At 42.8% G+C, this 13,377-nt stretch overlaps 1 protein-coding gene across 1 annotated transcript; it reads right to left on the bottom strand.

The window, feature by feature from the left end:
* Positions 1–8,836: 8,836 nt before the first annotated feature.
* RNASE3 (ribonuclease, RNase A family, 3) lies at positions 8,837–9,778 on the bottom strand. The gene is made up of 2 exons (XM_011976206.1): positions 9,732–9,778; positions 8,837–9,503 (listed from the first exon to the last, which is right to left on the bottom strand). Exon 2 carries the CDS (start codon positions 9,496–9,498, stop codon positions 9,016–9,018), a length of 483 nt encoding a protein of 160 aa, XP_011831596.1. The 5' UTR covers positions 9,499–9,503; positions 9,732–9,778; the 3' UTR covers positions 8,837–9,015.
* Positions 9,779–13,377: the final 3,599 nt, after the last annotated feature.

Here is a 13,377-nt window from a genome sequence, read left to right as displayed (position 1 = left end):
TTTCTGAGTCTACCATAACTTTCATGCACTCCAGCACTTTAGTGTTGAACTTGCCACCTTCAGATTCACACTGCAGCACCTCGGGTAAGGAGAGGAAGTGAATATGCACAGAGGATCCACTTGTGTTATGAGCTTTACAGTTTAGCTGCAGTGGAGACGAGTTTATTTCTTTCTTGAAAGTGAGGGCCTCACTCAAGGCCCTAGAGCTCTACAAGACCCTAGAGCAGGTGGCAATGCCAGCTAGGCTTGTGTTCTTCCCTTCAGAGTGATGAGTTCCTCCAGGCCCAGGCATGTCCACAGGTTCTGTCTGAGGGACCAAAGTAAACAACCTGGGAAGTTTACGTGGTGTTCTGTTGTACTGCGGCTGAGCTTGCACTCAAGCCATGAGATGGAGTCCTTCCACTCTTCCCTTGCTCTTCCACAGGCAGAGGAGCCTCTCCCTGCAGTTACCTTCACCACAGGCTCAAGCAGAATACTGACAGGCTATTCTCAATGTTCCCTTAAGGCCCCAGAGCTTTTCAGTCAGCCTGTGATGAATGCTGCCTAGCCTGGGGCTCACCCTTCAGGGCAGCGGGCTCTTGCTTTTTTATTTGGCAAGAGGCAGTTGGGGGCATGAGGAAAAATCTTTCCTGTTCCAGAAATACTGAAGAGTGAACTATTAGTTTTTTCACAAGTCAGCTAATCCAGACAGTCTGAAGAACACTAAATCCTAAGAATACTTAAAATAACCCCTCAGGCTTTTTTTTTGCTAGTCTTTTGTCCTCCCCAAATGCAAAGACAGTTTTGAAGGTCAGACCAAAATAGCTTCTTCACTAAAAATACAATTCTTATTACTATGGAGACTTACAGGAATAATGATCAAACAGACAAAACTATGTAAAGTTTTGTACATGATGTAATTATATTTCATTTATTCAATTAATCCATTATTCAGAATACTGCCATCTAAGTAATCAAGTAACTCATATACATAAACCAAGTAAAGCACATATATGCCCCTTTAAAACACACACACACACACACACACACACACACACACACATATTCGTTCTTCATTGCAGACTCATAGATTGCAAAGTGTCTGAGATAGATAGCCATTTTATGTAAGCCTGTGATTTGGAGATGAGTAGCAGAATGTTAGGATGATTTGCTCAGATTCCACATCCAACTGGTAGGCCATCTGCACTGAATGCCCCAGAGTTTTACTCTGAGACTTTTATTGACACAGTCAAGATCATGTAATGGCCCCCTACCACAATCCTAAATATGGGTATGCACTATATTTTGAGGTGTGTGTGTGTGGTAGAAAAATTGTTCAAGGAAATTGCTGGATCTCAAGAGCTTTGATTGTGGCTGAACATCCAGAGCTTTTGTCCTGTAGTGATGTGACCTGGATCTTTCACACACCTTTCCTGTAATAATGAGGGAATGGACTCAGAGGATTTCAATATCACAAAGCAGGTCGGCTTTCAAAGCACAAGGTTCTTACAGTTCCACAACTAACAGGTCTCACACTCTGTCTCACTCTTTGTGCTGACTTTCGATAGTCACACTCTTCTGTCACACTCTTCTGAGAAGGGGAGGCACAGACACATGTAATAAGGGCCAGTTTAGAGCCTCACTCGGTGACCAGGTGGCTGGACTGGAGAGGGATGAGAGCAGGAGGTGGAGTGAGGGATTTCTCCATCACTCTCTGATTCCGAGCTCGGGGGTGAGGGGTGGCAGCTCACGGACCCTTAGCCTTCCAGGTCATCCAGTGCTGCCTTGTTATGGTTCTTTGAGTTTTGCTTGATTAATTCTCCTTTGTTTGAATGTTGTAGCAGTAGGGAGTCTGTGGTTAACAAATACATACATCTCTACATATATAGATATATGCATGTAAATACATATGCATATATAGAATGCATATACATTCATATGATGAAAATATAAATTCAATCATTAAAAAAGAGTATCTAGTGAAAAGGATGTCTTCATTTACCTTTCTTTATTGAACCTAGATTTGTATTCCAGGAGGAATAGTTATTCAGTTTTTTAGTACCTTTTCTATAATATATATGCTGAATCTAAGCATATATGCAGTAGTACCTATAAGGCTTTTTCTCATTTTCATAGATTTCTGTGTGTAATTCCTTCCCCCCACCCCGACAGTAATATGCTATATATAGTGTTTACTGTGGACTGAATTATGTCCCTTAAAAATTCATATATTGAAGTCCTCATATTCATATATTGAAATTCATATATTGAACCCCCAGTGTCACTGTATTTGGAGGGAGGGCCTATAAGGATAAAGTTAATGTTAAATGACATCATAAGAGTGGAGCCTTGATTCAAGAGGATTAGTATCCTTATAAAAAGAGTCACCACCAGCTGGGAATGGTAACTCTCGCTTGGTATCCCAGCACTTTGGGCAGCTGAGGCAGGAAGATCGCTTGAGGCCAGGAGTTCAAGATCATTGTGGGCAATTGAGACAGTCTGGATATTTGCCCCATCTATGTGTGATATTGGAATCTAATCCCCAGTGCTGGAGGCAGGCTTGGTGGGAAGTGAGTGGATAATGGGGCTGGATTTCTCGTGAATGTTGCAGCGCCATTCGCTTGGTGCTATTCTCCTCATAGTGCATGAGTTCTCATGAAACCTGGTTGTTAAAATTGTGGTACAACCCGCCTTGCTCTCTTACTCCTGCTCCTGCTCCTGGCATGACAGACCCCTGTTTCCCCTGTGCCTTCCACCGTGATTGGAAGCTTCCTGAAGCCTTCCCAGACAGAGAAATTGCTATGCTTTCTGTAAAGCCTGCAGAACTGAGAGCTAATTTAACCTCTTTTCTTTATAAATTACCCAGTTTTAGGTGTTTCTTTGTAGTAATGTGAGAATGAACTAATACAGGGGGAAACTTCTCATGAATGGTTTAGCACCAAATCCTTGGCGCTGTACTGAAGATAAATGTACTATTTTAAACAATTCTGAACTGTATGTTCCGAATAAAAGACCGACACTGAACCCCATATATTTGGTATTGCATTGCGGTTAACAAGTCACACATGTACTATCCATGTTCCTAGGAACTTCTGTACTGAAGCTCCTGCACATCTGTGAAGTGTGGGAGCTGTGGGTGAAAACAGTAAATCCTTCCAGTTGCATGTGTGTGTCACTTAACTAAGGAATTCTGGTAAAGTAAAAGTTGTCACCGTAAAATATCAACTGTCATTTTCTGTAATGAAAAATCTGGTAACATCTGTGCACTCAGATTCAGAGTTATTGGGTTAGACTCTAGTCCTTAATACCAGAAAGGGTGAACTTAATACCTATTTGTATATGTGGAGGAAAAACACAGACAGTGGGACGGGTAACTGACTTTTTTCATTTTCATTTTGAGTCTCTTTGCCTTTGAGATAACTACTTATTACCAAAGGATTTTGGCAAATTTTTCTCTCATTTGTAAAAAAGCAAATAAAGAATCCTTTCTTTCTGATGATTAGCTGTGGCCTGTTTCTTGGCCCCACTCCAGGTGAACGTGATGTCACAGAAGAAAATGAATCTCTGGTGAACTGAGAAGTGCGCTGACCTGGTGAATGTATGTGGGTTCTGGTTGATGGTGCCATTTTGCTAACATCTCCTGGTGCACCTGGGAAACCATAGGTCATCATGATGGCGAATTTTATATTTCAAGTTGCCTGGACCTGTGGGTGCCCAGATTAACATTATTCCTGGGTGTGTCTGTGAGGGTGTTTCTATAAGACTAGCAGTTGAATTTGTTGATTAAGTAAAGTAGGTTGCATTGCCAGTGTGGATGGGGCTCATCCAATCTGTTGAGGGCCAGATTAGAATGAAAAGTGGAGAAAGGAGGAATTCACCATTTTTCTTGCCTCACTTCCAAAGTTAGGACATCTTGTGTCATTATTCCCACACTTCGGTTGATATCTATGTCCTCGACTCCCATGTTTTTCAGGCATTAGGACTTGAACCGAATTATACCACAGGCTTTTCTGGGTCTGCCAGCTTGCAGAAAGCAGACTGTGGGACTTCGCCGACTGCATAATTGGCTGAGCCAATTTCTCATGATAAATCCTTCTGTATCTATATTTCTGTCTGTCTCTTTCTACATACATCTGCTATGTTTCTCTTGATGACCCTGACTAATAAAGTCATATTTTCTAAATCAGTGGGAATGTGTGATAAGCATGTAACATATTCGGTTTCCCAGATATTCATTTGGGCAACCTGGCTGGCCCTATATGCTAAATTCTCTCACATCACCCAGTTTTACATCCACGTTATCTTTCAAACAATGAAAATTTTGAAGTAGTCAATTGATCTTCTTTTGAAATCATTGTAGATCAGACGTGAGACAAAAGTGACAAGTCTGTCATAATTCTACATGCATATTAATACAGAAAAACATTTATTAACCAAAATCAAGTTTTAGTTCAGAAACAAGGCTGTTTTTCATAGGTAATAGGAAATAGGAATGTAGACAGAATTTCTATGCTCCTATCCCTACTAATTACCTCACTTCCTTATGTAATCAGAGTGGAAACACAGCTCATAAAATGTGAGTATCAGCTGGGCTCAGTGGTGTGTATTTATAGACCCAACTACTGGAATGTTTAAGGCAAAAACATTGCTTGAGCCCACAATTTCAAGTCCATAGGGAGACCTCATCTCTAAAAATGAACTAAGAGGCTGGGTGCAATGGCTCAAGTCTGTAATCCTGTCAATTTCGGAGGCCGTGTAGGGCGGATCACCTGAGGTCAGGAGTTTGAGACCAGCCTGGCCAACATGGTGAAACCCCATCTCTACTAATAATACAAAAATTAGCTGGGCTTCGCGGTGCAAGCCTATAGTCCTAGCTACTCGGGAGGCAGAGGCAGGAGATTCGCTTGAACCTGGGAGATGGAGGCTGCAGTGAGCTGAAATTGCACCACTGCACTCCAGTCTGGGAAAATAAATAAATAAATAAAAATGAACCAAGAAAGAAACAAAAAGTCATTATCAGGAAAAATTTATCACAATGTTTAACCTAAACCCCTCTCCTCTTCTGTCTTCTGCCCTGAAAATGGGGCCTTCTTTCCCTTTCGGAAAGTCAATTCGCGGACTTCTTGAAAGACAAAGCCTGTTGTTTTCTCATTAAAATGTTTAGTCTACTTGGATATCCTTGAATACTGCAGGCTACTCTGCTGGTGGGGTCTCATATGCATGAATCCCAAGTGTAGTCATAATCTCTGCAAGAGTGTCCTTCCAAGATGATGATTTGTCTCCTTGACCTTCCATTCAACCCCCACCTAAAGACATCTGCCCTGATATGGTCCCAATTATTAAAAAGTAAAACAAAGGGAAAACAGTAGCATTGTGAATTAACCTTCCTTCTGTGCTAGATTATACAGAATGTGTTAGAGCTGGTAGCTGAGAAAACTAGGATTTGTTTCCCTGGCGAGTAACAAAGACTCTATGAGAACATACGTTTTGATAAATAAAAGTTTTGTGACTTGGTTCAAGTAAGAAGGCCACTGGGAGGATTCTCCAAAGCACCGTCTTCCTGAGGGAAAGTGACAAGAACATTTTATGGGGTGATGGAGAGGGCAGAGAGAGGGTGTATCATCACATATAGAGGAGTCCCAGTTGCCCAGACACAGTGAGTGATTCTGCCAGCACATAGTTCACATGTTATGGTAATGAGGCTCCTGACTGAGTGGAGACTTTAGCACGGTAATGAGGAAAGTTCATGCCGGTTTGTCTGTAAGTTGCTGGGTTATGCCAGGAGCTGGTTCCCACCAGCAAACTTGTATAACAGGCTGATTGCTCAGGTTGGTTAAATTCTTACAATCCCTGGAGACCCTCCCTGTCAGCTTACAGAACAATTAACTGCATTTACTCCTGCAAGACTTTCTGGAGATTTGATATTAAGAGAATTTTATAAAATCAGACAAGGGAGGTTCAAGGAAGAGAAGTGGACTCTTAGGGTCACGTCTTTGGAACATGCTGATGTGACCACTTAACTTCTCTAATGGTGGTCTCTGTGGTGCTGGCCTTGGGTCCAGGGCAATGAGAAAGTCTTGGATGTCTACTGCAGAAGGGGTAGTGAGTCCAGCCAGGGTTTTCTGATGGTCAAGCACAGAATCCTCCTTGCTCTTGTTTGAATTGTCTCACTCCCTGGGAGAGGGGAGCTGCCTCTGACCTCAGCCCAATCCTCAGCATGGGGACGGCAGGAAGATGATGTGGAAGACACGGAGGAGCTGGAGAGAGGTCATGGCAACAGGGAGGGGAATAACATGGGGCTGCACCATGAGAGGATGATGGTGCGATTCACTGAGATTGGAAGAGTCTTGTTTCCCTCTCCCTCAACCTGTGGTCCTTCACTGGGGCCTTGCTTCCACTCTTGTCTCCCAAATAGTTGAGTTCTGCACAGCAGCTGGGCTGATCTTTAGGCAACATTATTCTTGTATGTAACATGCTTGATTTGTTCCCCATGGGGAACTTACTTTGTTCTTCCATCTTCACAGGCATGAAGGGTCTGAACCTCATTAACTCCTATCATTAATACTCCTGGCTATGATGATCTTCTCCCGACCAAACACCTTTTGTGCTTCTAACACGCCGAAACTCTATCCATTCAGGACCATTTTTTAAAACTGAAAATGTTTTATTACATTAAGTAATAAATACATACAAAGATGCAAATAATTGTAGTCATTCTCTTTCAGATGTTTTAATCAACTTCTTGTAAACACAGAACAGAAAGTCTACTTACAGCCTTGCTGTTTGTCAGGACTTTTGAACTGTCTTTCTATTTGCTGGGATGATTCTCCACTTGGTGTCTGTATGACTGGCTGCTTTTTCTTCTGTTCAGATTTCATTCTCTGAGATGGGCTTTTCCTGGTGACACTCTGCCCTATGATGTCTGTGGCACACACAGAACCTCTATATCGTGCTGCTCTGTGTAATTTTCTGTGTACTATGCTGTGTATTTTTCCTCCTGACACTTAGCAAAATTTTGCATGCTTAGAACAATTTTGTATGTTTATTTTTATCCTAGCATAATGTGGCCCCAAAAGAGCAGTGACTTGTCTTTGTCTGTGTTGCATCAGCACTCCCTCAAACTGTGCCTGGAGCAAGGCACCTACTCAGTAGATGTCTGCTGGATGAATGAATGAGCGAAAGAATGGATGACAGGAGAGGGGCTGAAGTCACAATGTGGAGAGGGTGTGGGGGCAGGTGGGGACTGATCCCTCTGTCCTATGGTTTTAGAGACAAGGCATCCCTGACTGAGAAGACACCTGTGATCTGGTACCTGAAGCGAGGAAGGTCAACTCTACCTTTCTTCACAGCAAGCATGGCTCCAGTTTTCAGTGTCCCACCTTCTCCTGCTGCTTTGAGGTGTTGGGAGGACTGCACTCACTTCCTGACATGCCTATTTTACCTAGAGGCAGTGGATTCTGTTGAGCACTGAGATTTCCCAAACTCAGTGTCCTTGTGCAAACTTTTAAGTTCACAGCCCCACCTTGGAGAAGCAAGATCTCAATGGCTTCTCCCGAGGAGAGACTTCAATACAGCTGCTGTCTGGTGCCAAGGAGAGCAACTATTACTGACATGGAGTCATCTGAGGAATAGAAATTGCTATTTCTGAGGGTCTGGAAGAAGAGCAGAAATATAGAAGTCCGAAATCTCAGACTGAAGAACCAAGGTGCAGATCTGATGACATGGTATCTCTGTTGTATTCTGACTTAGGCTGTTCAAAAAGACCCACTCTGTCCCCGGCACAATCACCTGAGTGCTGCACCTGTCCACAGCTTGCAAGAAAGGGCTTCCCCTTCCTGTTTCTCATGGATTCCTGAGTGAAGCCCTGTAGTGGAGGCCAGGGCAAGGGCTCTCATTATCCATTTCTTCTCTCTCTGGGGCTACAAATCCCTAATTCTCGAGGCTGTGCCCTCCCTGACAGGTGTTGAATGAACCCTTTGACTCACCACTGGGGGCAACTATGGAGGGCAGAATGGGCAGGGGGCAACTCACCTTCATGAGTGCTCCCACCTCGCCGTCCTCCTCCTTCCCCTTCCCCTTCCCACGTGACCAGCAGCTCCTCATCTCCAGGACATGGGAGTTTTGGGAATGATGGCCACCTCTCCTCCAGGCAGTATTACAATCTGTCCCTATTGCTGTCTGAACAATTTATCTCATTGCACATTTGACTCAAACCCAGGTTCCACCTCCAGTACAATTACTAATAGCTGGAGATTTGATGTGCTCATTTAAAAGGAATATATCACTGAGATTAACCTTTTTAAATCTGGTTTATAGCATTATAAACCAAGCATATATATAGCATTCTTGACTTTTTCTGTTTCTGTTTTGGTGTTTTCTATCATAAAGTTCAATTCTATCAAAATTTGTCGTTCATAAATTGTAATGAAACACGTGCATTTTCAACTTATTCACTGCAGCTCTTTTTTTCTTGGTATAGAAATCATGTCAATAAAAACCATAGTTGGACCATAAAGCATCAAATGGGACCTCGGTATCTAACTGGGCTCAATTCTGGAATACAACTAAAACAAGTGGAGATCTGTACACAAGTTATAGGCTGGTGTTGGGGGAGAGGTCAGTGGATGGAAAATTGCTTAGAGGAGATATCAAGGCGACGGAGACCAATGCTTAGTTGGCTCAATTGGATTTTTTTAAGGCAGGCCTGGAATCAGGTATCACATGGAGGATGATGGGGGAATTAAGGAATTTGGTCAGATATTGAGGGTGAGAGATTCATGATAAACCCATATCGCTAGAGCAGACTGTCACTAAATGACAGTAGAGTGGCCGACGAAGACACACAGACCTTTCCAGATGAATTTGCAAAGCAGTTTATTGTGGGGTTCACAAGGCACTTCAGTTCAGGAAACCTGAAGGGGTATGGAGACTGAAGAGGACAGATACTGATACCCAGGGTACGTGGAGGGATGGGATCTTGGCTATGATTGAGGAGCCTGGCAGATGAGTGATGATGAGGAGTGCTGATACAGGAGCTTAGATGATGGTATCCAGGTGAACTGGCACCACTGGATACCGTCGAGAATCCCGTGGATTTCTGTTTTCACATGCAACTACATAGAACTTCCGTCTTGGTCTGTCAGCATACCTGCAGGTTGAAATATTCTGTGCACCTGGATTTATGAGGTCACAGTGGAGTAAAGGCACCCGGTAGCTACTACGATGACAATTGTGGAGAGTTCTGTTACGAGGGCAGCGCATACTTCGGTTATAACAAACCTTAACTACATTTGCAAAAGTTGTACGAAGAAAAGTATTTTCGTCTTTGCAACGCTGTTCAAATCTATTTATTACCCGCATTGCAATGGTGCATCGAGGGGGGTTCATACTGATGTGCTGCTTGGCAAACCACTGAGCCTTCGTAAACTGTGGGGGTCTGGCATGGAGCGAGCCCTCCACACCCATAAGCCCCAACAGAAGAAGCAGACAAATTTGGGAAGTGAACAATTTTGGAACCATGTTTCCTGTAAGAAAAGAAGAGAAGTAACTACTCCCTGATCTGGTCTCAGCTATGACACACTCTGTAGTGTCTCAACCCACAGGGCCCTGTGCTGCCACTCTGGTCCCATTTCCTTTTCTTCCTGTCCCCAGAGTGTGCCACATCTCCTAAGCACTAACTTCAGCTCACCTCTCCCTGAGGTGCTGCCCCGTCGCTGTCCCTCCTTTCCCAGCTCTGGGGATTGTTGACTTACCCTGTCTCTGAGCTGCAGCTCCTGTGAGAACTGATCCAGCTGGTTGTTCTGGGGTTCAGGGGTCTCCCTTGGCAGCTGGTCTCCCTTACTTGGAACTGTTTAAATAAAGCATCTCCTGGTGGGTTGGGCCAGCAGAGCCAGGAGGGAGGGTCTGACTCTTGGTCATGCAGAAACCCACAAACTGATGCATGGTCCACTTGTGCAATCAGCCTTTTTATCTGATGACTTGGCTGAGCAACAGATACCCAAGGACAGCCCTGTTGCTCTTTCTGCTCTAAGGACTCTAATTCTAAGTCATCCTGTGTAAGACAGAGTTTTGCTGGTTGGATTTGGACTCTGGATGAAAACGATATGCTGCCTGCCGAATGACCACAGATTTTGTGACTGTCCTCTGGCAGGCCCCTAATTGACTAAATGACATGAAGGCAGGCATAGTAGTTAGAACAAATAGAGCCACAGAGGGCTGTTTGCCCAGGAGGAGCCTAGCTTCCCTTTCATTGTTAGTAATATCCTTGATTCTCTCTCACACAAATGCTCTCCATCTCATCCACCACGCTTTGTTGGAAACTTGAGCTACTACTTTCTTGGGGTACAAGGTTCTGTAGATAATTAAAACAATCTGCTCCACATATTTGAGGGAGTTTTTTCTTTACTTCTCTTGCATTGGATCCACTTCTCTTAAGTCTTGCCCTCATTATTGCTTCCACTTTGTGTAAAGTTACACAGCCTAAAAACACATTGAGGAAAGTTGTAAAATCTGGCAGACAATGTGCATTTGGGCATGAACGTTTGGTATCATGAAAGATTCCAACCTAGCACTCAGTATTCCTGTGTTCTTTCCAGCCTACGACATTTTTTAAAAAACAATGTGTTCTGGGGTTGTCATTCATCTTCCTGATAAGTTTCCTTTTGTGATATTAACAAGAAAATGTTTCTGTATTTACAAAATGAACATTAAAGACAGAGCACTGTATTACTGAAAGTATAGAAGTCAACTGTACAATTTGATACACAAAGCATCCACTTATTTTTAGTCCTCAGAGAAACACAGGAAAGTAGTTGTAGACATATAATTGTATTACAGGGTGATAGAGGTAATATAACTTGTGTGAACACGGTTTCATGGGGACACTGATGGTGAAGGAAATCACTTGGCTTGAGAAACAAGGAAGACTTCCAAAAAAGTTTCATTTCAGCAGAGCCCTAAAGGATAAGCAGGGGTGTTCAGGGGCTTTAGGGAAGAGATGAGCATTCTGGGCACAGGGGGTGATGTGGGGAAATTGTACAGAGGTGGGAAGTGAATTGCAGGGGTAAGTCCTGGGTACCAACAGATGTTAAATCTCTGGTCTAGCTTTGAGATTAGAAAATGGAAAGTAGACCCTTAAATAATACCATATACCTTCCAAGAGTTAATCTGCATAATTTTTACTACCATCCCATTTTCCTGTCATTTAGAAATGCAATAATTTTATCAGTGGAGACCCTGGGTAAATGTGGACACAATGATGACCTGGTGAGGACTCAATGTGCAGCTAATAGTGTTCTGCCTTGAAGTCCTGCTCTGGCCGACATTCATTAGCAGCTTTATCATGAGGCGAGTTTGTTTTTTCATGTATGTTGTGATGATTTTTGTAGGTGATGAGAATGTAAAGGTGAATGATAAGGATGTATGAATGTAAAGGAGTATCCCCTCTGTGATGCTGACAGTCACACTGGGTAGAAAGACTTGCACTCAAGTATCTATAGTATGAGACGAAAGACAGAGACCGCAGCCCCAGGGCATGTACTTGGCTAAACGGTGCTTCTTTTCAGCATACACAGTGCTATTTATAATGTTTGGTTTGGGAGATAAAGCTTAACATTGGAATAGTTCACTAAAGGTTTTCATCACTGTCTTATCTTTAAAAATCACATGATGTTGGTTGGTGCACCGTTGGTGTTGTATCAATTAGAGCTGAGTAACAGCTGCGTCTGTGGAAAGCGCCCGAGCTCAGGGCCGTTCTCTGACTCCATCTCTCCCTCCAGACTTTTATCCTATCTGTTCAGTGATGACACCCGCCTGGCTCCTGGAGACATCTGTGCTTATGATGCATCAGACTTATTGAAGTGTCTTAAGAAATAGCTCAGACCATAACCTACCCAATTGGCAACCATATTCATCTTTACAATTTTGGAGGGTTTTTTTTTTGACACAGAGTGTTGCTCTTATCACCCAGCCTGGATTGCAGTGGCGCAAACTCACTGCAACCTCTGCCTCCTGAGTTCATGTGATTCTCCTGCTTCAGTCTCCTGAGTAGCTGGGATTACAGGCACTCGATACAACACCTGCCTAATTTTTCTATTTTTAGTAGAGATGGGGTTTCACCATGTTGGCTTGACTGGTCTCAAACTCTTCACCTCAGGTAATCCATCCACCTCAGCCTTTCAAAGTGCTGGGATTACAGGTGTGAGCTACCACTCCCAGCCACTAAAATTGTATTCAGATCATGCTCATGAGGTTTTTCTGATTGTCCCTTGTGTAGATTTCCTGTGTACATTTCCAGCTACCTTCATTTGCCGGCAGAACTAGTACAAGTCGATCCACTTTGATATTTATGACATTTGATAGAAAACTGTTTTATGTAAAGCAGGAATAACGTATAAGCCAACATTAAAGAAAATCTCTGTTATGAACTCTATAATCAAAACAAAATTCTCTGTAACTTCAGCATGATTTTGTCTTTAACAGACACAAGGCACTTCACCCGGGCTCTTTATTTTATTGGCATAACTTGTCTTGCAGCCTAATTTAATGACACATTTTCAGACCTGATCCACACTTCCCCTGAGAGGAATAGTCGGAATTATGCCCCAGTATTAACTCATTTTTTGGAAACCAATGAACATTGTAAAATATCGTCCCAGGCAAAGACTTCTGCATTTGTGGTAAAAACCACTGTTGAGTACACTGGATTGATCAATGTCTTTTTTTACATAGCATTTATGTGCAAAAATGTAATGTTCAATGCTTGCAATTTCTTCAACTCCAGGGTACCCTTGCAATATTTGCTCTCAACCTGCTGACAGGCTGACAGGGAGGTACCAAACCATCAATACCTTCCTGCACACAGATTTCCCTAATGCAGCAGTGGCTATCTATGGGAAAGACAATGCACACTATTTACTACGTTGGTGCAAAAGTAATTGCGATTTTTGCCTTTAAAAGTAATACAAGATTGTCATAATAATATGGTACAGGTTAATTAAATTGCCCCAAATGGAGTAATATTTTACTTACCTAAGTTCTAAAGATATTTGGTGTACTGAGCTCTTCCTGGTCTCTGGAACCGCAGAGAGGTGCCCCTAGACCTTCCTTCTTGCGTGGGGGCCTCCTGCATATCTCCTCTGAAAGCCATTGAATAAGTAGATCTGACACCTTTGATCCAGTTTCTGGCATGCAAGAGGGAAGAACTAAGTCTTTCTTCTTTTTCCTCAACTATAACAAGTTCTTTCCCTATCTGGAAAGGGAAGAAATGGAAATAGAGCTCAGATGGAATTATGGAGAGGTGTGTCTTAGGAGGAATGAAAGAAAATGTGTTTCCTAAGAAACAGGAAAACTGCATTCATGTCTCATTGCATATTTTAAAAATATTTCTTTTCTTTCTTT

Source organism: Mandrillus leucophaeus, unplaced genomic scaffold, assembly GCF_000951045.1.
Source record: "Mandrillus leucophaeus isolate KB7577 unplaced genomic scaffold, Mleu.le_1.0 Scaffold163, whole genome shotgun sequence".
NCBI lineage: Eukaryota > Metazoa > Chordata > Mammalia > Primates > Cercopithecidae > Mandrillus > Mandrillus leucophaeus.
This window is presented reverse-complemented; position numbering and strand designations above follow the sequence as displayed.